The sequence below is a fragment of the Embiotoca jacksoni genome, unplaced genomic scaffold (assembly GCF_022577435.1).
Source record: "Embiotoca jacksoni isolate LCO1_2020_lvr unplaced genomic scaffold, fEmbJac1.0.p SCAF_60, whole genome shotgun sequence".
Classification (NCBI taxonomy): domain Eukaryota; kingdom Metazoa; phylum Chordata; class Actinopteri; family Embiotocidae; genus Embiotoca; species Embiotoca jacksoni.
The window spans coordinates 41,754-69,536 of record NW_027185415.1 but is presented as its reverse complement, the minus strand read 5'-3'; the positions used below and the strand labels follow the sequence as shown (position 1 = coordinate 69,536).

At 39.1% G+C, this 27,783-nt stretch overlaps 1 protein-coding gene across 1 annotated transcript; it reads left to right on the top strand.

Moving 5' to 3' along the window:
* Positions 1 to 486: 486 nt before the first annotated feature.
* Positions 487 to 23,045, top strand: pla2g4f.2 (phospholipase A2, group IVF, tandem duplicate 2). Its single transcript, XM_069174671.1, has 22 exons — positions 487 to 556; positions 4,982 to 5,012; positions 5,118 to 5,148; positions 6,710 to 6,785; positions 7,447 to 7,583; positions 8,654 to 8,825; positions 9,083 to 9,158; positions 9,290 to 9,332; positions 10,880 to 10,934; positions 11,080 to 11,204; positions 11,450 to 11,554; positions 12,639 to 12,673; positions 12,777 to 12,915; positions 14,734 to 14,870; positions 14,985 to 15,207; positions 15,318 to 15,435; positions 16,261 to 16,398; positions 16,501 to 16,596; positions 17,519 to 17,698; positions 18,318 to 18,490; positions 19,601 to 19,781; positions 22,297 to 23,045. Exons 1-22 carry the CDS (start codon positions 511 to 513, stop codon positions 22,500 to 22,502), a joined length of 2,523 nt encoding a protein of 840 aa, XP_069030772.1. The 5' UTR covers positions 487 to 510; the 3' UTR covers positions 22,503 to 23,045.
* The last annotated feature ends 4,738 nt before the right edge of the window (positions 23,046 to 27,783 follow it).

Genomic DNA, 27,783 nt, shown 5'->3' with positions numbered 1-27,783 from the left:
CCCTCACTCCATCCATCTTTCTCAACATACAAATATATTTACACAGATAGACTAGTTATAGATATGTAAAATATATAAAAGAGAGGGATTTGTAATTCAAACAAATAATAATTTGAGTAAATAAATAACTCCTTGAAGGATATTATTATGACAGTTTCAATTAAAATATTTATTTTTAGGATAAGCATTCAGTTGGTCTGCTAATATCTGCCATCCCTTTTCACACTCTTTAATGATCACATTAGTTTTTCCTTTTTTGACATATTTCATATTTTATCTCTATATGTCCCCATTAAAAGCTGCTGCTCACTCAGAGGAAAGAATTCTGTGCGTGTCTTCTCCATTTAACCATCAGTGACTCTGAGATCGACCTTGCGGTCTTCTGAAAACAGCTGTGAATGCACATCAATCCGGATTGGTTACACCCGCCTTAATCTAACAACACCCGCTCAACCCGGTTTGGTAACTGTATGCTCGTTTGATATGAACTGTGCTTCGCCTGGAAAGCAGATGGGAGCCAGCGGCAGCAGCCGGGTGTGGAGACTAACAGGGACAGGTAAGGGACAGGTGAGACCACACGCTGGAGACCACAACTCTAATGTTCAATGACATCAGACTAGAGTAAACTTGAGCACTCCAGTGTTTGAATGCTGACAGTTTGTGTGATGAAACTGTCAGAGGGATGATCTGCGCTCAGTGTAAGCTGTTCCACCTGTTCAGCCACCGTGTGACTGTAGAACAGATCACAAGCCTGCATGATGTGTCTCTACCGGAGGCTTTCAGGCCAAACCTGTAGGTCAAAGTGATGGCTGATGGGGCTCCAGCCACACAGCTTTTACTCACACACAAACTGCTACTGTTGTTTAGTATTGGTGCACTAAACGTGAATTCCTATAGAACTAAAACATTTAGTAATATTTACTCAACAACTGATTAAAGAGAGCAAACAAACTTCACCCAACAACTCAACTTGACAACTTGACTTTTATCACCAAACAGAAAAAAAACGACATTTAAATCTTATAGAGATGCATAATGCACAATCTTTGATTATTACATTTAGTTGTCATGTTCTACTTTTCTTCTTAATGCTTAAAGATGTGTTCATGAGCAAACATTATACTATAACTATAACATAATATTATAACAAACATTGAATAGTGCAAATACAGTAAAAAGTTTAGTTAATTTTCATACTGTAAAGTTTAATTTGAAGAAACATTAAAAGGTCTAAAATTTTAAAAGTAAAAATCATATTTTCTCATTTTAAAAGTGATAATAACAATTTGATGAAACTATATTAACCTTACTGGCTGGAAGGGTGCCATATCACATCATACACAGACTTTTTGTAGGCTTCTTTAAATCTCTTTGTAGAAGCAGACAATTTTACTTTCATCTAATGTAATAAAAAAAAGGTTGACTGTTTTTGTTGACTCTAAACTATTAGACGGTTTGTGGAATGTATAGAATTGCAGGGAGTTCAGTTATGACAGGAGGTTTTATGAGGGCAGCTGTGGCTCACCCAGGTAGATAAAGCAGGTTCATACATAGTTCGATCCTCACTTCCTCCTGTCACATGTCAAAGTGTTTTGCCGTGCACTGAACCCAGAGTTGCTCCTGATGGCGGACGAGCACCGTGTCCGGCAGGTTCAGCCGCCGATGTGAATGTGTGTGTCAATGGATGAATGGGAAACAGTGTAAAGGAGATAAAAGGATATATAAGTGTAACCAAAGCAACGTGATGAGGCTTAGCAAGGTTGGACAACGAAGCCAGGAAACTTAAACCTGGTTTTGGGCACCCCACAAGTTGTGGTAACAGAATACAGGATATTGGGGAGATGTGGATTTTGACTCAATGGACAATTTATTTATTGACACTACATAAATATATGTTCCAGCCATTTTTTACAACATGAAAGCACAGACAATAATAATTGGGTAATGCCAACTTGCCAAGATCACCAGCAACGAGGTTAAACTCAACAGACTACCTCAATACCCACCTGTCATCAGAGTGTGCAGTTGCCATCAAATACACTCACACTCATGCGCCATCACCTAAATAAATTTTTTTAAAAATCACACAATAGCACGCCAGTTTAAAGAGCACATAATTACCACATCATGCCACCACATGCAGAGAAAGGAAAAGGTGTGTCTACAACACGTCGTCTTGTTCGTCTGGTTGGAATACTAAAGAAAAAGAGAAAACTGTCAAACCGCTGAGGTAGAGCACACAATTTCAGAAGAACCCAAACCAAAAGCAACCTGAGCAGTTGGCACCAACGTTCCCACAGCTTAAAAAACAATTAACCGTGTCCAGTACCAGATAGGCAACCAAGCAACAGATAGCAGTACAAGAGACTACAGGCCAAACAGTTGTACAAAGTTCACGAAACACTTGCAGTTGAAATTTTTTGCCAGCACACGACGCCCCAGGCGGAGTCCAGACTTCACGGATCAGAACATCTCGAGGTGTTGGGACATCCCCCTACAGCTGACCTGAAGAACCTTTCTTCCTTGGCATTGTTTTTGCTTGTGGGTCAGATCCATCAGCTTCCTTGCTCTGTCTCCTTGGCGAGATCTTTGAGTGCCTACTTTACCTGGTCCAGATAAGTTCCATCAGGATCGATGAATGGCTTTTCCAATGAAGTTTTTGTAACCGACATCTTCTGGGCAAGTAGAAGCCTTCCAGCCTGCTTTTGTGCCGGCCACAGACAACTGATTGTACTTGTCCTTCTTCTGCTGGAAGGATGCGTTCTGACCTTCCTCCCACAGAACAGTGAGCTTGACCATCATCACTGCCCTCCCGGAGGTGTACCTCAGAACAATGTCTGACTGCAGAGAGGTTGTAGTCATGTCAGATGGGAATTTCGTCTGTTGGTCCAGGTTGACTCTCAAGTTCCACTCACATCCAGGTGTAACGACAGCTCACTCCTTTCCTGATGATATCTGCTCCATCTTCCTGCCTGATGAAGTGTATCCGCCGTTGGGATGTTGGCAGGCTGGTTCTTTCTACCTCACATTTACCGAAGTCCAAAACCTCTGCCAGCACGACCCGATCGCGCCGCCATCTATTCTGGCCAATGGATCAAAGCTGAGTTGCAGCCCGAACATTTTCCAAGTCAGGGTTCTGGGCATCAGTTGTGCGGTGTCAGTTCTCCTTCAAGCACATGACATTTCTGGGACTTCTTGCTTGTGGGATCTTCCACACGTTGGTACACATCATGGCCCTGTTGGGGCTTCCCAGTTTGTCCACTTCCCCTGTTGTTGTCGGCTCACAGTTCTTATGTTGTATGTGTCGTTCTCGATTCTGGTCACTTCGAGACCACCGACTACTTAAACGTCTTCCTCGTGGTTTTGGATTATATCCTGTTAGCTGTTCTCCACCCAAACCCCTGGTCTGGCCCTTGTTTCTTCTTCCTTTGTGAGCCAGTCAGTGAGTGCCAGTTTCCAGTCCTAGTTCAACTGAGCTTCAGCCTGCCTACTCACTCCCCCACCATCCGCTCCAGTCTGCCTTTCAGCCCGCCCAGTCCATCTTCAATCACCAACTACCTCCTCTCCTCCCTCATCGAGCACCTGCCCATCATCTTTCAGTTTTCAATAAATCTCTGTACTTTGCTCCGTTGTGAGCATGCTATGTTTGGATCATCTCACTTGTACTCACAAAAACGGTTTATTTTTCTGGGTTTTTCCTCATTAACAGTGCAAACTGTTAAATTTGGAGAGAAGGAAATACTGCACAATAGAAAGCATTTACTCCAGCTTTAAAGTGAGCTGTACTTAATGTAATGGAGGCAATGAGTTTGCTGCAAAGTCTTTAAGTTTTGAGTTGCATGATTTTGAGTAAAATTAAATGAAAGTGTGTAACTTATGTGTCATTAAATAATGACTACAAACCGTAATGAATGATGAGTTGAGTTAACAAATAAGAATGTGTTTGTGTACTTTTTTTTAAGTTCTTTCAACTTAATCCAATGGAAGATATGATTGAAAACTTCCAATCAAAATATTTAAGTTCTGAAAAAAGTTGACAACAACTTGAAAGTGTTGAGGAAATCAGTTGTCTTCATTTTTTAGTTGTGTTAACTTGTCAGGGTTTACAATGCAGATCTTCAATGATATGAATCAAGAAAGAAAAAGCAGGTGTTTGTTTAAGAGAACAGTGACATAAAGCTTCCTGAGGCTTCACAATGACTGCCCTACCAACAGCCAGATCTCCTCCCCATCAAAAGAAGGAGATGGTATCATTCTTTCCACCTGTCTGGATGAATACACTCTGAGATGTGGTCGGGTTGATTTCTATCCTAACCCAACTAAGGAGCTCTTCCGATCCTTTCAGGAGCCAGACTGTTCAAGCTGCTGTCTACAGAGGTGTAGTGACATCATGTGACTTCAAAGGGCGGCTAGGCGCTGCCAGACTTGGATCTCAATCTTGAACACCTCCCATTCGGCCTCCGACAGCCTCCCAACCTTTTCCCTTCCTCTTCTCTGGCCTCCGACAGCCTCCCAACCTTTTCCCTTCCTCTTCTCTGGCCTCCGACAGCCTCCCAACCTTTTCCCTTCCTCTTCTCTGGCCTCCGACAGCCTCCCAACCTTTTCACTTATTCTTTTCTGGCCTCTGACAGCCTCCAAACCTGATGATAGGGGGTTGTACTATATGTACAACAGTTTACTTAATGTGTGATGGGAGCTGGTGAAATATCACATGAATCCATGTTCATTACTTGTCATCCATTCGTGATGCTTCATGTGGGCAGAACTACAACTAAAGGCTGAGGTTCTTTTACTGAAATGTTATTGAGAAGTTAAAAGCAGCACGGGATTATTCAGTACGTTAAATGTGAAAAACTGAACGTAGAAACAGAAGCTGAGTTGACTGTGTTTTTTCACTTAAAAGAAAAGTGCAGCAATAAAAAATACTTATCTAAAATTGTACTAATAAAAAAAAGACATTTTCTGCCCTCTTCTTTTACAGTCAAACAAAAAGTTCAGGAGCTGTTTGGAATGTAAGTGATTCACGTTTCGCTTTATACGTTTTCTTCTATTTATTTCTTTAAGGCTAAAATGCATTTTATTACCTTTGAAATAATTTCTATTTATTTTCCTTTTAGGGAGGATCCTTTAAAAGCTGTCCAACAGCAGGTAACACTTCACGGCAGACTGTGACGTGACAAATATGAAGGTATTTTTGGGTCCTTATTATGCAAGCAAAGAAAATTGTTTTATAAGCAAATTTCTTGCAATGCAATAAAAAAATCGAGTTTGTAAGTAAAATATATATAAACTGAGGATAAAATTATTGCATTGCAAACAAATTTGCTCTCAGTTTTGTTACTTTTGGTAACAGAATTAAGAATTTTGCTTATGAAACTATACTTTTTGGCTGCAAATTGAAAACCTTTGCTCTCAAGTTAAATACCTACAAGGTGAGTTGGATGTAGTGGGCGGGGCTTACACTGGAGACCTAGTTTCTATTGGTGGATTGACTCAGATCCGCACAGCATCACTGCAGACGCACAACTCGCTGCCTCTGACAGCAGAGGACTGTGTTGAGCTCCATCAGAGGTCTGCCAACGTTACATCACTCTTTTCTGTCTTTAAATGCTTTAAAACATGACAGCACGGCTTTCACTTTGGTTTTATTTCACGTTGTCACTGCCGGTCCCGTTAGCAGTATACGTTGGTCGGCTGCCGGTACTTCCACCGGCACGTACCGTATGCCCCGCCCACTACATCCAAACTCAACTCGTAGATTTTTAACTTGAAACTTGAACTTGAGCAAAATTCTTAATTCTGTTACCAAAGCTAACAAAACTGGGAGCAAATTTGTTTGCAATGCAATAATTTTATTCTTAGTTTATGTATTTTTACTTACAAACTTTTTTGCTTTTAAAAAATGTTTTTGCTTGCATAATAAAGACCCAAAAATACCTTCATAACAAACAATCATTTAGATTAGAAATGAAACACAACTAATGGAATTTTTAAGTATTTCTACTTGTACGAGTACTTTCAATGTAATTAACTATAAATTACATGACCAATTTCCTATGAAACGATGGCCTTAAAAATGTGATTTTTTTTTTTTTTTCTAGATTAAACTACTCAATAATAACATGGTGTTTACATATTAATACACTAACTAGTGTAATGACATCTTTTCTTTCTGTACTCTTGAATACATTGTTCTCACTGTCCTTCCATACAGCTATAGTGTATAGTATAGACATAGTGTTTTTACACTAGTAAAAGAAGTAAAGGATTTAATAACCCGTTTCACCTCTAACAATAACTTGTGAAGAGCTTAAAAAGTCATTATTTAAACGTATACATTAAAGTGACACAAGCAAAGAACATACACAGATTAAATCTGAACAAATGGAAAACTGGATAAACTACTTCCTCTGAGCTCACTTTCAACACAGAGTCCAACTCATGTTGAGTCCTGTCACTGATGTCATGGATAGTGAGGAAACTTTCAACTGAGACATGCAATGATACAATTTTGACTTCAGTTTGGTTGTCACATGTTTCACGTGTGTCTCGTATCCAGGTAAACATTTATAAGTCAACAGATTGTTTTTGAGACTATATATAGAGATAATAGTGTAATAATGGCCCCTCTGTGTGGATGGTAAAGTTTAAGAAACATTATGTTAAAATAGATAAGTAACATCATGGGTTTCCTGTTTTGTCTCTGCAGAAGAAAGAAGCTGTCTCCTATTGGACGCTGAATGTCACCATACTGAAGGCACTATTACATCACTCTGAGGACTACTGTAAGTGCAGCGCTGCCTTTGAAGGATATTAAGGAAACCTTTTTTAGAATCATATCTAATCATGTTTTAAAAACATTAACCTGTTTTATTATTTGTATTGTTTTATTTATTATTGTAGTGGCACAGCTGTTGGTTTTGGGAGAAGCAGTCCGTTAAATTGTGATTCCCTGTAATCCTCAACTGAAATTAAAATGAGTTTCCCGTCGACCCAACATCAACCGGAGCCCAAGCTCTGCAATGTTTCCTCATCTTCAAGGAAATGTTGGCGAAAACATTAAATGTTCTTCAGGCAATTTGTGATGACCGAGCCTCTCATCATTCAAGATTTTACTGGTCTAATTTTTAATAACATAGAAAAAAAAAAATCATAATATGATAATGGCAATAATCTGACTTGACGTCATCCTGATACGCTGTGTAACTGTTGCAGCTTATCCAGCAACAAACATGGCCGACCACCACTGTATTCTTCAGGTTTTCACCTCAGTGAGACTTTGATTGACGGTCGCGCTGATTCTCCTTCGTTCCTCTGCTGTTTTCGGTTTCATATTTTTTTGCCTGCATCATACCATCTCCCATTTTAATGTTTCTTCCCAACACACAGGGAAATTGGCTCTATAATAATGAATGCATGCTAAGCTGATTTTTTCCCTTTTTCCAGTTTCTGAAAATGACTGCTTTGTCATGTTGTCGCTCCCCACGGCGACGGCGAAGATTTGCCGCACAAAAACTGTGTCCAACAGTAAGAACCCAGAGTGGAATGAAACGTTTACCATCAGGGTACCCGTCCAATTAAAAGTGAGTCCATTACTTCCTTCTTAACAACGTACATTTTTTCAACTTGTCACAAGGGTTCAGGAGTAACGTGTGAACCATTGTGCACGAGGCCAGACTATTTTCTATTGCAGAACTGTGCCTCATGAAATCCTTCCTCATCACGACTTTATGATAAACATCCACAAAAAAAGCAAGATGAAGCTAATCTGCAGCAGCGACCGGCACTGGGAGCTCGGTACTACAGTCCGAACTAAACTTTGAGGTCTGTAAACCACGTTGACATTTAGATAGAGCAGGCTAGACAGGATCTTAATGGTCGTTAGCTTCGACCAATACTATCAATATTAACCCAAAGAGACCGGATGCACGACTGTGAGGAACCTGGGAGTTATTTTTAATCAGAATACGTCCTTTAACTCACACATAAGATTCATCTTTCACCTCCACAAGATTGTCCAAATTTGGAAATTCCTGTTTTAGAGCGATGCTGAAAAACGATAGTTCATTCATTCGTTACCTCGCTGGACTGTTGTCATTAATTATTATCAAAATGTCACAATAACTCTGAAAAACAAGAGTACTGATGGGATTTATCATCCCATGTTGGTTCCTCTTCATTGGCTTCCTGTAAATCCAACACTAAAAATGTGAATTCCTTCTTCTGAACTATAAAGGTCCATCATATTTTTAGAGCTCATAATAAAATAATTTCTCAACACAGCCTTTCAAAATAAGAGTGCAGGGTGACTTGTGGTTCCAAAGGTTGAGTGGGAGGAAAAGCGTTTAACTCTTCTCCTGTGTTTCCTTCCCACCGTCGCTCATGTGCGTGCGGGTTGTTGAATTGTTGGGTTCCTCTTTATGATATTACAATTATTAATATTTCTGTTGTAAGAAAAGTTCCCTGTGATCACTTATTTGGTGGTTTGGCGCTATATACATGAAGATGAATTGAATTGCAGAGGTGGGAGGAAAGAAGCAAAGACCAGCAAGAGAAACTTCGAGAGCATGTTAACTCTTTCTTTAGAAATGGTATCACCAGTAGGCTCAACAACGTTTCCAACAGCCAACGAGTCCCTCTCTTGTTTACCTAGAATATTCTGGAGATCAAGCTGTGGGATCAGGACTGTCTGAATTCAGATGACCTGATTTCCACAGTTCTGTTTGACATCCGCAGCCTCACTGTGGGGGAGAAGCTGATGAAGGTCTTCATCTTAAACTGTGAGGTAAAGTATTGTGAAACCTCAATAAGGCCAACAATTACTGGTTTGTGTTGATCTTCTGTGATGTCAGGATTCAAGTTGTGTGAAGCATTCATGAATTTATAGCTTCTTTGCAGCGAATTCTATGAGTTTGGACAGAAACACATATGAACTGTTTTTCTTTATTGGGGTTTAGTTATCTCACAACTCCATCTGTCTTTCAGTTTGAAGGTGCGAGAGTGAAACACCATGAAGGAAATGAATCGGATATCGTGGGCATGAGAAGTCGCTGCTTTTTGCTGTGTCATATTTAAAGTACCTGACATATTCATATTCTTTTGCTGAATGTATTACAGAGAAAGGATGAACTTCAGGTAGACTTTGAGCTCCTCGAGAGGTATGAGTCTATTGCTATTACTTATGTACCATACAGTACCACACCGTACTGATGGATCTACCATTGAAACATAACTTGTCCACTTGTCCACTTGTCCTGTTTGAATGGCATGTTTTCTCCCCTTTTTGCAGCCAGGAAACCCCCAATGAATATGTGACTAATGGCATCCTCATGGTAAGGTTTTATCCACAGCATCGATATGAGCAGCTATAAACCGTATGTTTTACTCACTTTAGACATTGTTGATGAAGAATTGCAGGTGGAGGAAGAAAAATAAAAAAAAATTTAAGCACTACCCTAACCCTGATGAACAATGAAATGTAATAACTTCCCTGAAATATTTTATTTCTAATGTTTTATTATTTGCTTATTGAACTTAGAGAACCGTGGAGATCAAAGCTCTTAAAAGTTCCTTAAAGCTCCTAAAAGCTCCTAAAAGTTCCTAAAAGCTCCTAAAAGCTGCTAAAAGGTCCTAAAAGGTCCTAAAAGCTGCGTATGTTTCCAGAACAGACCGTCTGTGACTGGAATATAGAAACAAGGACTACATCAGCTGTCAAAATAAGAGCTTTAGATGCTGTTTAATTCATGTTCATTCAACACATAGACCTGCTGGATGAAACAAACAAAGAGACGTCTCTGACAACTGGACGTGTGGAGAAAACTCATTTAACATCCAGTAATATGGAATCACTTCCTTTGATCACAAACATTTAATCATCATTTTAATGTGAAGAACACATTTCCCACAAACCACGTCACTTCCTGTTTCTCCTCTGGTTCCAGTTTCTTTCTGATTTTCTGGTTGGAAATGAGGAGTTATTGTTGTTAATGAAGCCAGTTTTGTTTGAAAAGATTTACTTTATGTCGTGAATACTTTCAGCACAGATTCTGCTAAAGAAGTTTTTTGTGGGAAATACAAAAAAATGCAAACTCCTGCAAATATTGCTTGAAGTCTGCTTGAATCTGTGTTAATTATTGAAATCAAGATAGCGATTTGCTGGAGGGACTTCATGAACGTCTGTTATGTTCATGCTCTCTGAGGTCACACTATGCTGATGAAGCCAATCACCACCAGAGTGTACACACACACACACACACACACACACACACACACAGAGAGAGACAGATACACACACACACACACACACACACACACACACACACACACACACACACACACACACACAGACAGACAGACAGACAGACACACACACACACACACACACACACACACACACACACACACAGACAGACAGACAGACAGACACACACACACACACACACACACACACACACACACACACACACACACACAGACAGACAGACAGACAGACAGACAGACAGACAGAGAGGGAAAGTCAGTCATCATCCCTGTGATCAGACAGAATGGGCAGCAGAGAGAAACAGGCCTTTGATCCACACAGAAAGAATAAAACATATCGTGTGTTCCTTGGTTGGTTCCAGTTTCCTCCAGGAATCTGTAAGTCTCAGCCGCCATGACACCTCCAGTGATGTGGATGAAGTTGTGGAGTGGAGGAGGCAGAAAGTTCCCGCTCTTTACATTATTTGCTTTAGAAATGAAAAAGCACGATTACAGTCCCAGCTTTACTTTCCGCGCTCTGCTGCTGAAGGTTTCTGGACGACAGACATATTTTGAGAAATCCTTTCTAATGTCAGTGGGTTGAGCATAATGAAAGTCTTTTTCTCTCGGTGTCCTCCAGGCCGCCCCGTTAGCTGTTTTGGACATCAGCGTTGACGAGCAGCTGAGCAGTGGTTGTACGTTGTTAGCTCTCTGTGCTCGACAGCTTCTATTTAGCTGTCATATGAAATGTCTACTTTTTAAACACATTCACATTATAATAATAGATATTTTCTGTTAAACAATAAATGCCATGTGACATTATCTCTATTTTTCCACCAGGTATTGAGGGAAAGGTGCTGAAAGTGAGAGGTGCCTTTCAGGAAAACCAAACGATAAATTCACAGGAAAGTCAGAAACTGAGTTTCTACATCAGCAGAGACTTGGAGACAGAACTCGGACTGGCAGTGAGTTTTACCTTCTGCAGAATCACAGAACATTTCTGGAGCCTGCCTGTATTTGGCCCTTCATTTATTTGGAAATGCAAAGAAGAAAAGAATGAATTGCAGGAATAGCAGTCGGTCTGTTTTAGTGGTAACTGATGAGAAGAGCAACTTTAAGTCACTTTATAGAAGCTATTTTGACGTATTTTAACCACCACATTAAAAGTCCAGTCCAACGTGACATGTTATTTCTCTCTTGTGTCTGCTAGCCTCATGATGATGAACCTTCCTCTGCTGTTCCTATGGAAACGTCCATCTCGCTCCCGCCACTATCAGCCATTAACACACACAAAGTCTTCCTCGGTGTTGATGAGGTAAGAACTCATCGCAGGTATAAAGATAGGCTACAGTTGTCTATATGTTTCTGTGAACTTTATCAAAATGTCACAATGGAATAGATCGTAAATCTGATGGACTCGTGACGATTGAAGACAGGAAAAGATTCAGTTATGGATCATTTTTCAAAGCCAGAAACATACTGGCTGACATCAGTCTTATGATGCATGTATCTCCCAAGGTGGACATGTTTATATTTAACTGTTAGAAAAACCTGACAAATTGCATATGCCACTGTCCAGTTGACATATATACAATAATTACTGTACTATATTACAAACACTCGAGATGACGCTTTAATCACTCAAATAACTTTTTTTTTTACTCGATGGAAAAGCTTTGGTGTTTTCTCCCACTGGAGCCCGTCTGCACGTTCCCACTCAGCCCGTAAACTTTACATTGAGATGATGTCATGCAAGTAAAAACACATTTTCTGTTTTTAATCAGGTTAAAAATGTAATATACAAAGAGTGAAATTTGACCTTTCAATTTCAATTTCATATTTTTTGTCAAGCAGTAATTGTTTGGTTTCTCTATAATACTTTGAGGTTTTGACCATTTCTGTCTTTGTGCATGTTACTCTTTTAACTTTGAGAAGTCTTCCTCGTCTGACTGCTGCTACATGCGATGGTTCAAAACCAGGTTCCTCCCGTCCACATGCTAAAGTGTGAAGTTTTTCCCGATGTCACAACTTGCATGGCAGCTCTGTCTACATGCTCATTACATCATCACAATGTAAAGTCTACGGACTGAGCAGGACACCGAGAGAATCACTAATGCACCCGAAAGATAGAAACCTTTTGACTCTAGCGCCAGGTCAGCATTTTTTATTGAAGTGAGCGAGTTCCACCTTTGCGACTGGATCCAGTTCTTCTTTAAACCTCCATGAATTCACTCTGAGCCAACATCTCCATCTGAACGTGAAATTATAATGATAGGAATTTAATAGAATAATATCTACTTGCTGAACAGGTGTCTTGCAGAGACGCATCAACAAAAGCAGGGATGATTTTTAGAAGGTTTTCTATTAGTGCATAATAATGTGGCATTTTGCCATTACAGGAGAAACTGGCTTTAGACCTGGAAACACGTGAAAGGTAAGTTGATTCTTACTTAACAAGTTTGAGGAACTATGAGCAGCTGTACTGTATATGTGTGTACATTTTTTTACCATGATACCTTTGCTTTGTAAATATATAGCAAGGAGGAAGATCTTTCAGTTCGCCTTGGCTGTGACATCCCTCCACAAGAGAAAGAGTACCTGAAGAAGAGGTCGGTCATTGTTGCACCGGCTCTGGAGAAGATTTTAGGCCTCAGCTGTCCACTTGAATCTGGGAAGGTACATTGTTACTATTTGAAACTATAAATTAAGGATATAACATGTATTTTTTTTTCTTTCTTTCACTCCAATATGTTTTAGTTTTGTTAAGCAATCTGTGAGACTTCAGAAATTCTGTGGTGCTCAAACTACCAAACTGAGAATTGTTTTAGAATCAACCAAAAATTGCTTTAAGTAGAAGAGCCACCTAAATTTTGTGGCACTAATATTTTCTTCAGAGCCCAAAGTAGGTAGCCTGGTGCGAACCACGGCCATTGTCACTATAAGATAAAGAAATGTGATAAGACTTCATTAATCTAGCAGTGGGGAACTGTAGTTGAAGAATACAGGTAGGAAAGAGAAGTACACCGAAAGAAAAAATTATAGATGTAATTAAAACTGCAAGCAGTGACATGCACGTTGCGGGTCGGGGTCGCAGACGTGCAGCATGCGAGGGTCCACATATTCCTGCTTGCAGCTGGGGTCTTCATAAGGTGGTTTCCAGCGTCGTAGACTGCTGGACTGTCTTCAGCGCTGGTAGAGGTGTTGCGGCAGGAGAAAGAGTTTCACAGAGTTCACTCAGAGCTTCCAGAGACTCAGCTGACAGTCTGGTTCACTCAACAGGTAAAAGATTCTACTTCACTAAGGTTGATATTAAAGGTTCAGATTCCACCTGTTGATGCTGATTCAACTTTTGAAGAAATTGAAACGTTTGGAGAAATTGAAAAAGGTTTGCATTCACAACACATTACAGGAAGATATTTAATATCACTGCAGACCTCCTTGAAAACACGTATATCTACTATCCAAAGAATGTCTACGGCAATTTTGGTCCATTTAAATTAATATTTATGGACGGTGGAGTTATAGGTTGCAGTGAGCCAAAGATTTAAAAAAAAAGACTTAAAAACAAAACTCGTCATTTTTTTGAACGACATGCTATGACTTATGGGTCACTTTTTGGCCGCCACGGGCACACCAATCGACGAAAACATATTATTTTGATAACTTTCAATTCTAAACATGTTAAGAGTGCACAGACTCAATTTCAAGTCGATCCAACATGTGTGAATCGCCAAAAGTGGCGACTAAATTCAAAATGGCGGACTTCTTGTTGAGTTGACGTAATGGTGGATTGGAACTTTTTTGTTCATCTCTGTGTGATACACGTGTCCACCGAACCTCGTGCTTGTAGGTAAATGTGGCCGCCGGGGCATCTGTTTAGATGCAAGCGAGCCATTTGGCCATGCTCACTTGCGACTCCACTAAAATAAGAAATTTTGTAACTTTTAATCCCAAACATGTTAAGAGTATACAGAAAAAATTTCAAGTCGGTCCGACTAAATCTGCAGGAGGAGTTCATTAAAGTACGTGTGTTTCTAAACATGGAAACTAAATTGAAAATGGTGGACTTCCTGTTGAGTTGATGTAATGTTGCAATGTAACTTTTTTGTACGTCTAGATACACGCGTCCACCGATTTTCGTGCATGTATGTAAATGTAGCCGCCGGGGCATCTGTGTAGGGGGCGCTAGCGAGCCATTTGGCCACACCCACTCGCAACTCCACTAAAATAAAAAAAAAATTCGCCAGGAGAGATTTTTGGATCAACTTTCATGAGATTTTGAACATGATAAAGCCTCCAAAAATGCATTTAAACTTTCAGGATAAAAAGAATAATAATTTTGTGAATAACAATAGGACTTTCGCACCTTCGGTGCTCGGGCCCTAATAAACAAGGAAAGAAAGTCCTCAATGTGTTACCAGCGTGTGAATACACCAACAAACACATTCACAGGTTTAAAAAGGTTTGTGCCCCCCCGCTGGTTTCTGTGTCCAGGTGCCAAACATAGCCGTGGTGGTTTCAGGAGGAGGATCCAGGGCCATGACGGGCCTGCTGGGCAGTCTGAGGGCCCTGAAGGACATCGGGGTCCTCGATGCTACCACTTACATCACCGGTGTCTCTGGATCCACCTGGTGAGAACAACATCACGCTCCACATGTCTGAATCACCTCCACCTTCATTTGAGGAGCACTTCTCTGCGTTGCAAAATGAATGAAGATGAATGTGTTGCTTGCTGCTGTGAACAGGACGATGACGGCTCTGTATCAGGAGGCCCGCTGGTCACAACAGGACATAAACACCTTCATCTCGGCAGCGAGGGAGCAGCTCACCAAGAGCATGCTCAGCCTCCTGTCCCCTGACAAACTGCTCTATTACAAGCAAGAAATGTCACAGAAAGAGGACGAGGGTCACTTGGTGTCTCTCGTCGATATGTTCGGCCTGATCTTTGAGCAGCTCGCCTTCGGGAAGGTCAGCAGCTCAACACCGATTTTCACAGAATTTCTTTAAAGCTGAAAATTCAGGAGAAAATAACTGAAATCCTTCAGATAATAATATTCATTATGTGTTTCAAATTGCAGAAAGTCACTAGTACCCTGTCTGAGCAGCAGATGGCAGTGAGTGAGGGTCAGAACCCGTTCCCCATATACACGGCCGTGAATGTGAAGGAGGAGATAAACGGCTGTCAGACTGAAGCTGGTAAATATCCTGGAAACGTTTCATTAGTTTTATGTTTTCATCATTTTAATAGCTGAAACTTCACATGAATTAATTTTACGTCGTGGTGATATTTTGTGCTGAGGGGATAAAAAACAGATCATACAGATCGATAGCTGAACTATTTTAAACCAATATGTCAGTAAGTTGAAAGCTATTCAATATTTTGCAACAGGAATGAATGTACAGATGTTTACAACTATGCGATTCTTCAAAGATGTAAGAAACTGCAACACCGTCGTGTTAAATGATGAGTTAAGGATTAAATTTAAAGGGTATTTACACTCCAAAAAGTTGGACTTCTAAATGAAATCGTTAAGCTTGACTCCGGTGCAGCTTGAATCGTGTTACAATCATATTCTGAACATTTTCTTTCTAAAGTTACAACATGGAAGATCTGTTCTAATAAGCAATAATTGGAGCTGTGATTTTGGACCTTACTTCCTCCAGATCCAAACCGTGTTGCAACGTGTGATGTCGGTCAGTTGGCAGTTTAAAAGCCTGTTGAAGAGCTCCTGCTTCGTTAGCTCCGCCTCCCGTCTGCTGAGTGATGGAAAACACGTCACTAATTTAATTTATTTCAAGGAAAATCTTTGAGATTAGTTTGCATTAATGTAAAATAGTTTGTTGATAGTACGACAGTAACCAGAAGTTAAGTGAAGTGGAATCTATTTAAATGTAACTACAATATCATTAAACATCCTTATTGATGCCAAATGGCCACAAGAAGCCACGCCCCCAATAAACGATCCCTGAAAAATGAAAGCTGTGATGGAATGATTGACTGTGTTCTCCTTCTGCTGACAGAGTGGTGTGAGTTTACCCCCTATGAGGTGGGCCTTCAAAAATATGGGGCATATGTCCGGACCGAGGACTTTGGAAGTAAGTTCTTCCTCGGTCATATCATCAAGAAGCTCCCAGAAGTCCGCATCCCTTATCTGATCGGTGAGAACATGACCACTCTCTCTCTGGAAAATGTTTGCATCCTGTTGGACAAAACCAGTGTATGATCCTAAAATCTTGTTATTGTCCTGTAAACCTTGTCAGGGATCTGGAGCAGCATCTTCTCGATGACCGTGGCCCAGCTGTGGAAGCATGTTACAGGTCTTCATGCTCCCTGGAAGCCGGATGTCAGCGAGATCGGTACATATACTTTATTTAGACCATGCACATTAAGATTTAAACAATACATCATGTTTCAAGTCAAAACAATCATTTACTTACAAGAAAATTGTTTAGGAATATTTATTTTTGTCACCGATCGTGTGATTTGTAAGTTTGGTACTTACAGGCAGCACGACATCAGAGATGTGGTTGGTGCAATATTTGTTTGAAACAGGCATCAGAAGCGCTTCATAAGTAGTTTATTGACCTGTGTGGGTCTCAGTGCTTCTGCCTGGATGTGGTTGTAAAGCTGGTAGTGACAAGATGGTGCCTCTAGTTAGACTGTATATGGATATGAGAGCAATGAGACTTCTGTACTACAGCGAGATGAAAGGAACGAGTTGAATAATGTCGGAGCTCAAAGTAGCTCGCCATGTATCCATAAATATCATGAAAAAGTTGGGACGCTGTGTAATGTGAATAAAACAAAATGCAATGATTTGCAAATCACATAAAAACATATTTAATTGAAAACAGACAAAAGACAACAAAATAAGTGTTGAAACTTTTTTTTATTAAAAATATCTCCTCTTTTTGAATTTGGTGCGAGCAACATGTCTCCAAAAGGTTGGTGCAGGGTCAACAAAAGACTGGAAAAGTTGTGGAACGCTAAAAAAACAAACACCTGGTGCAACATTTTACAACTAATGGGGTTAAAAGGCATTTATTCCACAAATATAACAAACAACATAATCATCCGCTTATCCAATTTTTAAAAATAGATACATAAACACAACTTCTGAACCATTATGGTTTCATTTTTTTCTCACACAAAAAGTGGCAAGAAATTAAAAAAAAAGCTTTCTTGCAATAAAGAATTATTATAGTCCAACAAATGACATACAAACTCTGAATTTAGTGAATTCAGTACGTGTCACTGAGATGTCGTCTTTCTCTGCAGAAGTCGATTGTGGACCTTCGCCTGCGGACATGCAGATCCTGACCCCACTGCCCAAAAGTGACGCTTTGTTGACTGACTTCTTCACGGATCGTCCTGTCATTGCTGAGATCTACAATTTCATACACGGTCTCTTCTTGCGCTGGAACTACAGTGAAAACAGCAACTTCAATGGCTGGAAAGGTAGGATCAGAAACCCATGCTGACACGGACACTTTTCTTTTCCTGAAAAACAAAGAGAAGGAGTAACTCCACCGCAGACATTTAATAACTTCTATTTATTACATGAAACCATAAAATAACACAGGATCTGTTATTTTACCAGCAGTGCTGGTGTCACTGAAGTGTTTCTGCTCCTCTGTAGTCTGTACGGATGTTTTCACTGGAAGAGCTGTTGCAGCTGTTTGAATATTTGTGCGTCACTTTTTATTTCTGCATTCGAATAAAAATCAACTCAATTAAATTTAGTTTACATGGTACAATATCGAAAATCACAAAATTGCTTTACGATGTGTCCAAAATGCAGCATTCTCTGTCCTTTTTCACACCGTCAATCTGAAAAAGGAAAAACTCTCCAAAAGACATTTAACAGGAAAAAAAAATGCAGAAAAACAAACAAGTGAGAAGGAATCCCTCATCGGGCAGTACAGCCAATAGATGCAACACTAATGTATATATATATATATATATTAAAATATAGATGCATAAAATGCATCAAAATGATAAAAAGTACACATGTGAAGAATATGATTGTTGCATCCTCACCATCCATCCCATCATGTGTTGGTGATCTTCTCCTCAGAAACACACCAAGACGGCTTCCCAAACAAACTGACACCCAGCGACGCCACTCTCCGCCTGATGGACTCCGGCCTGGACATCAACATGGGCTGTCCACCAGTGCTGCGTCCCGAGAGAGACGTGGATGTGATCATATCTCTGAGTTACTCATGGAACCCACAGAACTTCTTCAAGGTGAATAAAATAAGCAGCTCTTGCAGAGTAAACAGTATTCTGAATGTGTTTCATTATTTTTAAAGATATCTTCGGGCATATCTAATAACATGAAAATGCTCTGATTTGAATAACAACTTTTTGTTAGTGTGATCTCCGTTTCCATGGCAACACACGGGTATGACTAACAACTGGAAAACAATCAGTAGACTCGCATGCAATGTTTCCTACTCCAGGAAGTAGTCGGACCCTTAGCAACCACCTAGCAACAGAGAGGATTTCTAGTCACCACTGAATAAATACAGAACATAGAAACACTAAACTGATCAGCTAGTTCAGTCTGGTTGGAACAAAGATATCTGATGAACAAAGATATCTGACGAACAAAGATATCTGGTGAATAAAGATATCTGACGAACAAAGATATCTGACGAACAAAGATATCTGACGAACACAGATATCTGACGAACAAAGAACAAAGATATCTGATGAACAAAGATCGCTCCGAGCACCCGTACCGTAACACCACGGATAGTCACGCACTTACAATCCTAGAGGAGGCTAGCTGGACCGGTTTGGTTTGAACACATGACACGGAGCTAAAATGTTAAAAACACATGAGAACATGGATATCTTTGTTCATCAGATATCTTTGTTCATCAGATATCTTTGATCATCAGATATCTTTGTTCATCAGATATCTTTGTTCATCAGATATCAAAAAGGACCAAAAGAGACCCGACTTCACCAAATGGGTCATTTAATAGAACTATAACAAGTAGAAACTACATTATATTACATATTATATGAAATTCTATTCTCATTCTATTTTCCCATTGAGGAGGTGGAGTGATATTTCTAATGATGAGCAGGGTGTGATGTCATCATGATTTGTTCCAGATGTTCAGTTGACCAATCAGATTTGGGGCGGAGCTACTTGTATAATACCATATATTACCTTTATTTATAGACACTGTATTCAAGAGGATCCAATGTGTGCTCGTCCAATTAAGTCAACAAAATTCAACAATTTTCATGGAATATACTTGTTTTTTCACGATTCTATATGATTCTGTAAAACACTTGTTTAAGTGTGTGGAGGCGTTAACATTTCTCTGTTTCATCTTTCAGGTCCTAGAGAAAACCGTTGCATACTGTAAAGACCATGACATCCCCTTCCCCAGCACTGATTTTGCCAGTCTGGAGCCTCAGAAAGAGATGTACATCTTAGAGGATGAGGAGAATCCCAAGGCCCCCATTGTGATTCATTTCCCACTTGTGAACGACACATACAAAGACTTCAAACGTCCCGGTAAGCCCCTTCAAAAGGTTTGCGCTGGGTTTTTAACCTCATTACGCAGTCAAAACCTGTTTAAACTGTGGTCGGTTTGTATTCTCTGTGGACTTTTGTTGGTTAGTAAAGTAAAATAAAAAGACAGAACGATCCAACGGTAAAATCCCCAGTTAGAGATTCCTCCTTTTCCTTCTTTATCTGCCTGTTTGACACTCCTCTTAACAAATGATTGATTTCATAATGCAGTGACCGTTCAAACTAATCCTTACCCCGGTTGAATTTTGCCTTTTGTCATCATATGTTACCATATTTTATCCCTCTATAGTTGCCGTATAGAAAGTTCACCTGCTTGCACTGGGGTGTTTGAGAAAACGAGTCCAGAACGAAGGCTGCATGAGGCCGACTGGTGGACGAGTAGTTCAGATTAGAGATGCTGCACTGATCACGTCATTAAAACCACCGACAGGTGATGCATCCGGTGATAAAGCTTCACTCCATCCGGGTTGTAAAGTTCAGTCTTGAGGAGCTGATTTATTTGAACCCTTTTGGAGCCTTTGGTGCTGTTGAACACTGATGGGTTTTACTGAGTGGTGTTCTTAATATTTTGTCCCGCATTGGGTTGACAGAATATTAGGAACACCTGTGAGTATAACCAGCACAGAATACAGTCTCAAATATTACAAATTAAATATATCAATACTTCTGTCAAGAGTGAACAACAACTGAACTTTATAATCCTGATGAAAGGAGGATTTATGGTTGGCTGTGGTATAGTACTTTATGAATGGTTTCTATGTTGTGCCAGCTAGAAAAAATTAATAATAACAATAAACTTTATTTGTATAGCACTTTTCTAAACTTCAGTTACAAAGTGCTTCACATAAAATAAGCCATTAAAACAAAACAACAAGTGAATTCTAAGAAGTCTTAACCACACAATGATCATGTAAAACAATCATAAAAACAAATTCAGGGTATAAAAGAAATAAGAATTGACCACTAAAATCAGCTGAAGGTTGTCCAATAAAAGTCTGTTTTAAGAAGAGACTTAAAAGATGTCACTGACTCTCATTTCCTCAAGCAGCTCGTTCCAGAACTTGGAGGCTCTGACTGAAAACGCTTCGTCACCTTTAGTTTTAAGGCGTGTCTCCGGAACAGATAAAGGTTTTTTGTCTGAGGATCTCAGACTAACGGGCAGACTTGTATGGGACAATCAGGTCAGCTGAATAGGAAGGAGAGGCCATGAAGTGTCTTTAAAGTCAACAGTAAAATCTTAAACTCAATTCTAAAACCTACTGGGAGCTTCAGGAGGCTGAAACGGGGCGATGTGGTCCCTTTTCCTGGTTTTAGTTCAAAGTCTGGCAGCTGAGTTGTGGACAGTTTGAAGTCGACTGATGGATTTGTGATTGAAGCAGGTGAAGAGTCTGTTTGCAGTAGTTAGAAATGATGCTCTAGTAATGTTTTACCGTCTTAAAGTTATGATAACAGTCTAAAAACATTCTAAACATGTATAAAATGTTGGCACAAAACATTTGTACAATGTATGTTATCAAACCCGAAAATTCTGAGAGCATTAAAAGAAAATCCGGCTGCTGAAAACAATTTAAGAATGAGGGCATCATGTTCCGTAGGTTTCTGACAAGGTTCTGAAAAACATTTTCGGTATAGATAACACAAAATACAGAAACCTTTCCTGACCAAAGGCAGTGGGTTAACAGCAAGGTGAGGATGCAGCCTTCAGACACGACATCCCGACAGTTGGCCTGCTTTCAGACGTGAACGAAGCAGCGACTGGAGGTCCATCTCTTGGCCGAGTGAGGAAACAACCTGCTCGGGACAAAGTACAAAACAGGAAAAGCTTCAAGTTTCTACAAGTCAAGGCCCAATTTTCATCCACCCGGCGGGTGCCGGTGATCCAACGGGTTTGGTATTTTGGTGGACACAGATCAGCCGACTTTAATCATGTGTTGCAGTGTTTTGTCAGTTGAATAAGAGCGCTATTTGTTTTCGTTGTACAACTCCAACACCTCAACACCTGCGGCGGCGAGGCGTGCTGGCGCACCTGGACGTGGGACACTTTATACTTTTATTTCCACCAAAGAGTTTTTTTCATCTTCTGTTACAGTCTCTGTGGATGAGGAGGGACGAGTTGTAGAGGTCAAGAAAGATCCCGAGCTGCATGAGCTACAAAGCTTTTAAAAAAAACAATTTCCAACTCATCCTTCGTTTCGTTCTTCTCATGTGTGGTTTTCACGCATTGCTGCAAAGTAAACCTCTCCAAACAAATTCACTCCACCAACAAAAAAGAACTCCTCATTCAAGCTGAAAACACAGACGCTGCAGTTATGTCTTGTTGGTGGAGGAAGTTTTGTTTGGAAAGGTGTGATGTCCTCAGCAGGGTGATACAACAGCTGTGACTAAAGCCGTCTCTCTGATGCTTCTTTTCACATGGCCTCACCTATTGTTTTCATGTTTCCGCTGAAAAGTGTTTTGTTTCATCTAATCGTATTATTATTATCATATGAATTTACAGGTGTGAAACGTGAAACTGAGGAGGAAATAAAAGCCGGGAAGGTGGACGTGAGCAGCAGCGACTCTCCGTACACCACCAGCAACCTCACCTACTCTGAAGAGGACTACGACACGCTGGTGGATTTGACCACGTACAATATTTCAAACAACAAGGAGAGCATCTACAAAGTCCTCCACAAGGGCCTGCTGAGGAAGACGTCCATGTGAAGAGCTAGAAGAAATACCGCTCCTTCTCAGTTTTTGAGTGAACATTTGGTCCTTTGGAGCCAACGTTATGGTTTGCATCTCTAAAATCAGTGGAAGTGCTAATCAATGCTGTTATTAAATTTGTCATTAATTTGATTGATTTTATAAAAGATGTTTCTTACTTTGACATATCAAATAATATCAATGCAACAAGTGAATCACATTGTATGAGCCACACTGTCAACCATATCAAAGTACAATGTGAAAACAAAATGCAAATGAGTCACATCATTTTGACTAAAATGAACTTTTTCTTTTGTTTTTCCATCTATCTGCCTGGAATTGTTTCTTTCTTTCATTATAGTATAATATGACCCAAGGGGATGCCTAATTAAATTTCATGTACTGTACACAGTCTATACAGTACATCATAATTAATACAAATGATTGATTTATATTGATGCTGTTTAATCAGTGAAAATGAATATAATAGAGCGTGGTCTGATGGTGTTTCTCATGTATTTTAATTAAACAAATGAAATCAGTGATATCTCAATAAAGTGTGATGGCTTAAATTCAGTTGATTAATTGCAGAGTCTGTTGGTGAGAACACAGAAAGACTTTCAACATCCCCAGATGAGTTTTAATCACCTCTGTATCTGTTCACCTACAGCACAATCATCAGCTGCATGTAAACAGTTATTACATAGTTTAAAATACACCATTTCTTCTCTTCCTGCTTTAAACTGTCGATATCCTACATTTGTTAAGTCTTTACAGTTTACTGTGAACGGTTCCAAAATCAAACAATATGTGCAGTAATGTGCAGTTCTGCAGTCAGAAAAGTGTTTCGTGATCAGAGACGTCAGGAAAACGTGCTTTGAAGAAAAGATTCTCAGAAAGTAAAACACGTTCATTCATGAGTCGGATGAGCTGCAAACAACCGAAGTAAACTTTGGGTTGAACTCCTGTCGGCAAGGAGCAGAAATACAGGCTGCAGTGGGCACAGACCACAGACTGGATATAAAACTACAATCTGGATATAAAACTACAGACTGGATATAAAACTACACACTGGATATAAAACTACACACTGGATATAAAACCACAGACTGGATATAAAACTACAATCTGGATATAAAACTACACACTGGATATAAAACCACAGACTGGATATAAAACTACAATCTGGATATAAAACTACAGACTGGATATAAAATTACAGACTGGATATAAAACTACAGACTGGATATAAAACTACACACTGGATATAAAACTACAGACTGGATATAAAACTACAATCTGGATATAAAACTACAGACTGGATATAAAACTACAGACTGGATATAAAACTACACACTGGATATAAAACCACAGACTGGATATAAAACTACAGACTGGATATAAAACTACAATCTGGATATAAAACTACAGACTGGATATAAAATTACAGACTGGATATAAAACTACAAACTGGATATAAAACTACAGACTGGATATAAAACTACAGACTGGATATAAAACTACAGACTAGATATAAAATTACAGACTGGATATAAAACTACAAACTGGATATAAAACTACAGACTGGATATAAAACTACAGACTGGATATAAAACTACACACTGGATATAAAACCACAGACTGGATATAAAACTACAGACTGGATATAAAACTACAATCTGGATATAAAACTACAGACTGGATATAAAATTACAGACTGGATATAAAACTACAAACTGGATATAAAACTACAGACTGGATATAAAACTACAGACTGGATATAAAACTACAGACTAGATATAAAATTACAGACTGGATATAAAACTACAAACTGGATATAAAACTACAGACTGGATATAAAACTACAGACTGGATATAAAACTACAATCTGGATATAAAACTACAGACTGGATATAAAACTACAGACTGGATATAAAATTACAGACTGGATATAAAACTACAAACTGGATATAAAACTACAGACTGGATATAAAACTACAGACTGGATATAAAACTACAGACTGGATATAAAATTACAGACTGGATATAAAACTACAAACTGGATATAAAACTACAGACTGGATATAAAACTACAGACTGGATATAAAACTACAATCTGGATATAAAACTACAGACTGGATATAAAACTACAGACTGGATATAAAACCACAGACTGGATATAAAACTACACACTGGATATAAAATTACAGACTGGATATAAAACTACAAACTGGATATAAAACTACAGACTGGATATAAAATTACAGACTGGATATAAAACTACAAACTGGATATAAAACTACAGACTGGATATAAAACCACAGACTGGATATAAAACTACAGACTGGATGTAAAACTACAGACTGGATATAAAACTACAAACTGGATATAAAACTACAATCTGGATATAAAACTACAGACTGGATATAAAATTACAGACTGGATATAAAACTACAAACTGGATATAAAACTACAGACTGGATATAAAACTACAGACTGGATATAAAACTACAGACTAGATATAAAATTACAGACTGGATATAAAACTACAAACTGGATATAAAACTACAGACTGGATATAAAACTACAGACTGGATATAAAACTACAATCTGGATATAAAACTACAGACTGGATATAAAACTACAGACTGGATATAAAATTACAGACTGGATATAAAACTACAAACTGGATATAAAACTACAGACTGGATATAAAACTACAGACTGGATATAAAACTACAGACTGGATATAAAATTACAGACTGGATATAAAACTACAAACTGGATATAAAACTACAGACTGGATATAAAACTACAGACTGGATATAAAACTACAATCTGGATATAAAACTACAGACTGGATATAAAACTACAGACTGGATATAAAACCACAGACTGGATATAAAACTACACACTGGATATAAAATTACAGACTGGATATAAAACTACAAACTGGATATAAAACTACAGACTGGATATAAAATTACAGACTGGATATAAAACTACAAACTGGATATAAAACTACAGACTGGATATAAAACCACAGACTGGATATAAAACTACAGACTGGATGTAAAACTACAGACTGGATATAAAACTACAAACTGGATATAAAACTACAGACTGGATATAAAACTACAGACTGGATATAAAACCACAGACTGGATATAAAACCACAGACTGGATATAATAAAACTACAGACTGGATATAAAACTACAGACTGGATATAAAACTACAGACTTGATATAAAACCACAGACTGGATATAAAACTGCAGACTGGATATAAAACTACAGACTGGATATAAAACCAAAGACTGGATATAAAAGTGTTCGTAGCTTCAGGTCTGTAAAACGGTTCTGATCCAGAAGTGTCTTCAGCTGCAATACCAGCGAGTGCCACTAGAGGTCGGCTCCAAAAAGCCTCCGGCTCCATAGACTCCCATTCAACTTCTCTCATCAAATCCAAAGTGAATAAAATGTGTCCATCAGTTATCTTGGTGTTGTTAGCTAAAGTCACTCCTTCTTATTAGTTTTCTGGAGGTCCATCTGAAAATAATCCCTCATTCATTAGAAAAGAAGATTCAAGAAGACCTGTTTTTGGGGGCGTGTCTGTTTGATTGACAGGCCTGTGGTGCAGTCAGGTTACAGCTATCGGTGGGCGGGACGTAGTATCGTCAGGTTTCCGATCAGATCGGTCAGATCCATCGTGTGTACCTTTATTGTACCTTTAACTACGTGGTTATAATTGGCTATGAGGTCTTTGTACTATTGACAATGGATATGAAACTACGTGGATTTCCAACGTCGCTCTACTCTACGGAAATTACAGCTAAGAGAACGGATGGTGTCATTGATCCATGGAGATGAATTCATGGAGGGAACCAATCTCATTTTCCTCTGAGCCATTTTATCCAAAATGGCCAAACAATGTGTTGAAAGAGTTGACAAGCTGTCAACATCAACGTGAGGAGATAAAACAAAAGACAGTCTGCTTAGTTTCTCTCTTTAGTTCCTCCAGGTGTCTATACTTCTCAAGTTTTTGATGTGCTTCCTCAAGGTCTTTATTCTTCTCCTCCCGGCCCTTCTTTGCCTCCTTCTGTTCTTCTTTTGCCTTCTTCTGTTCTTCTTTTGCCTCCAGCAGTTATTTTACCTTATAAGAGCTCAATAGGAAAGAAAAAGCTGGAAGAGCTTGAAAAGGAAGTAAATGAGGAGGAGGCGCTAAAAAAAAGAGCAAGACGATTTCGAAAAGCATAAGAGCAGAAGCAGTTCAAGCACCTCCGGACTCTCTTTACTTTCTTTTTGAGCTCTTCCTTTGATATTAAACTAGTCTTTTCATACTTTATTTGATGAGATATTTGATTTATTTGATACAAGCATATGTATTGGGACTGGATATGAAGGATATGAAGCTTTTCTGGGGGGTGGTTTGTGTTAATCTATCCGATTTAATCGAAGTAACTGTTCCATGCTCTCCCACTCTGCTTCTCTTAAACGATATATCTTCATTAAAAATTAAACAGCACAAATGTCATATAAATCTTTATGAACCAACCTGATGGTGCTGAAATGTGTGAAAATTCTGATTTTCATCCTGTGGTCAGAAAATTATCCTCTGTAACATGAAGCTGTTTATTCTTAGAGCTCAAGTTCACCCTCCTGTCCTCATATTTATTATCCATATTATTTACGTAAATTATTTATCAACATGAATTCTAATTATGACTGGATGAAAACAATTGTTCCTCTCTGCAGCTGATTTAGTATTTTCCAGTTTATCTTCAGTATCCTGACCAGTGGCGGTTTGTTAATATGTTGAGAGAGAAAAATACTCCTTTAACATGTAAAACATAAATTAATGATGTAATAATCGTTTGCTGGTAAAAGCCACCTGGTTGTCTGCCAGTCTGTAATCATTCAATAAAAACTATTTACAGATGTATTCAGTTCATTTCTGTGTAAATAATTTACTTCTACAACCAATGAGAGTCAATGAAGTCCTTCAACTTGTGACTAATGTGATTGGACAACTGTCGACAGCGTCTTTCAGGTTCACCTCACCATCATGACGTCATCACACGGTGACTCCTGCTTCTTTCTGTCTGACCGGCAGTGGAACAGAAACTTAGAGTGGAACTGAGGAAAACTCAGACGAGTACTCGGCTGAAACTGTAGATAATCTACTTTAGATGAGTATCATCCGAGTAAATGTGTCATTTTCCGTGTTGATGAAGGCTTCTAACAGACACTAGCTGTTTGCACACATCAGGCAGCTACACACAGAGCCCCGCCTCCTGGTT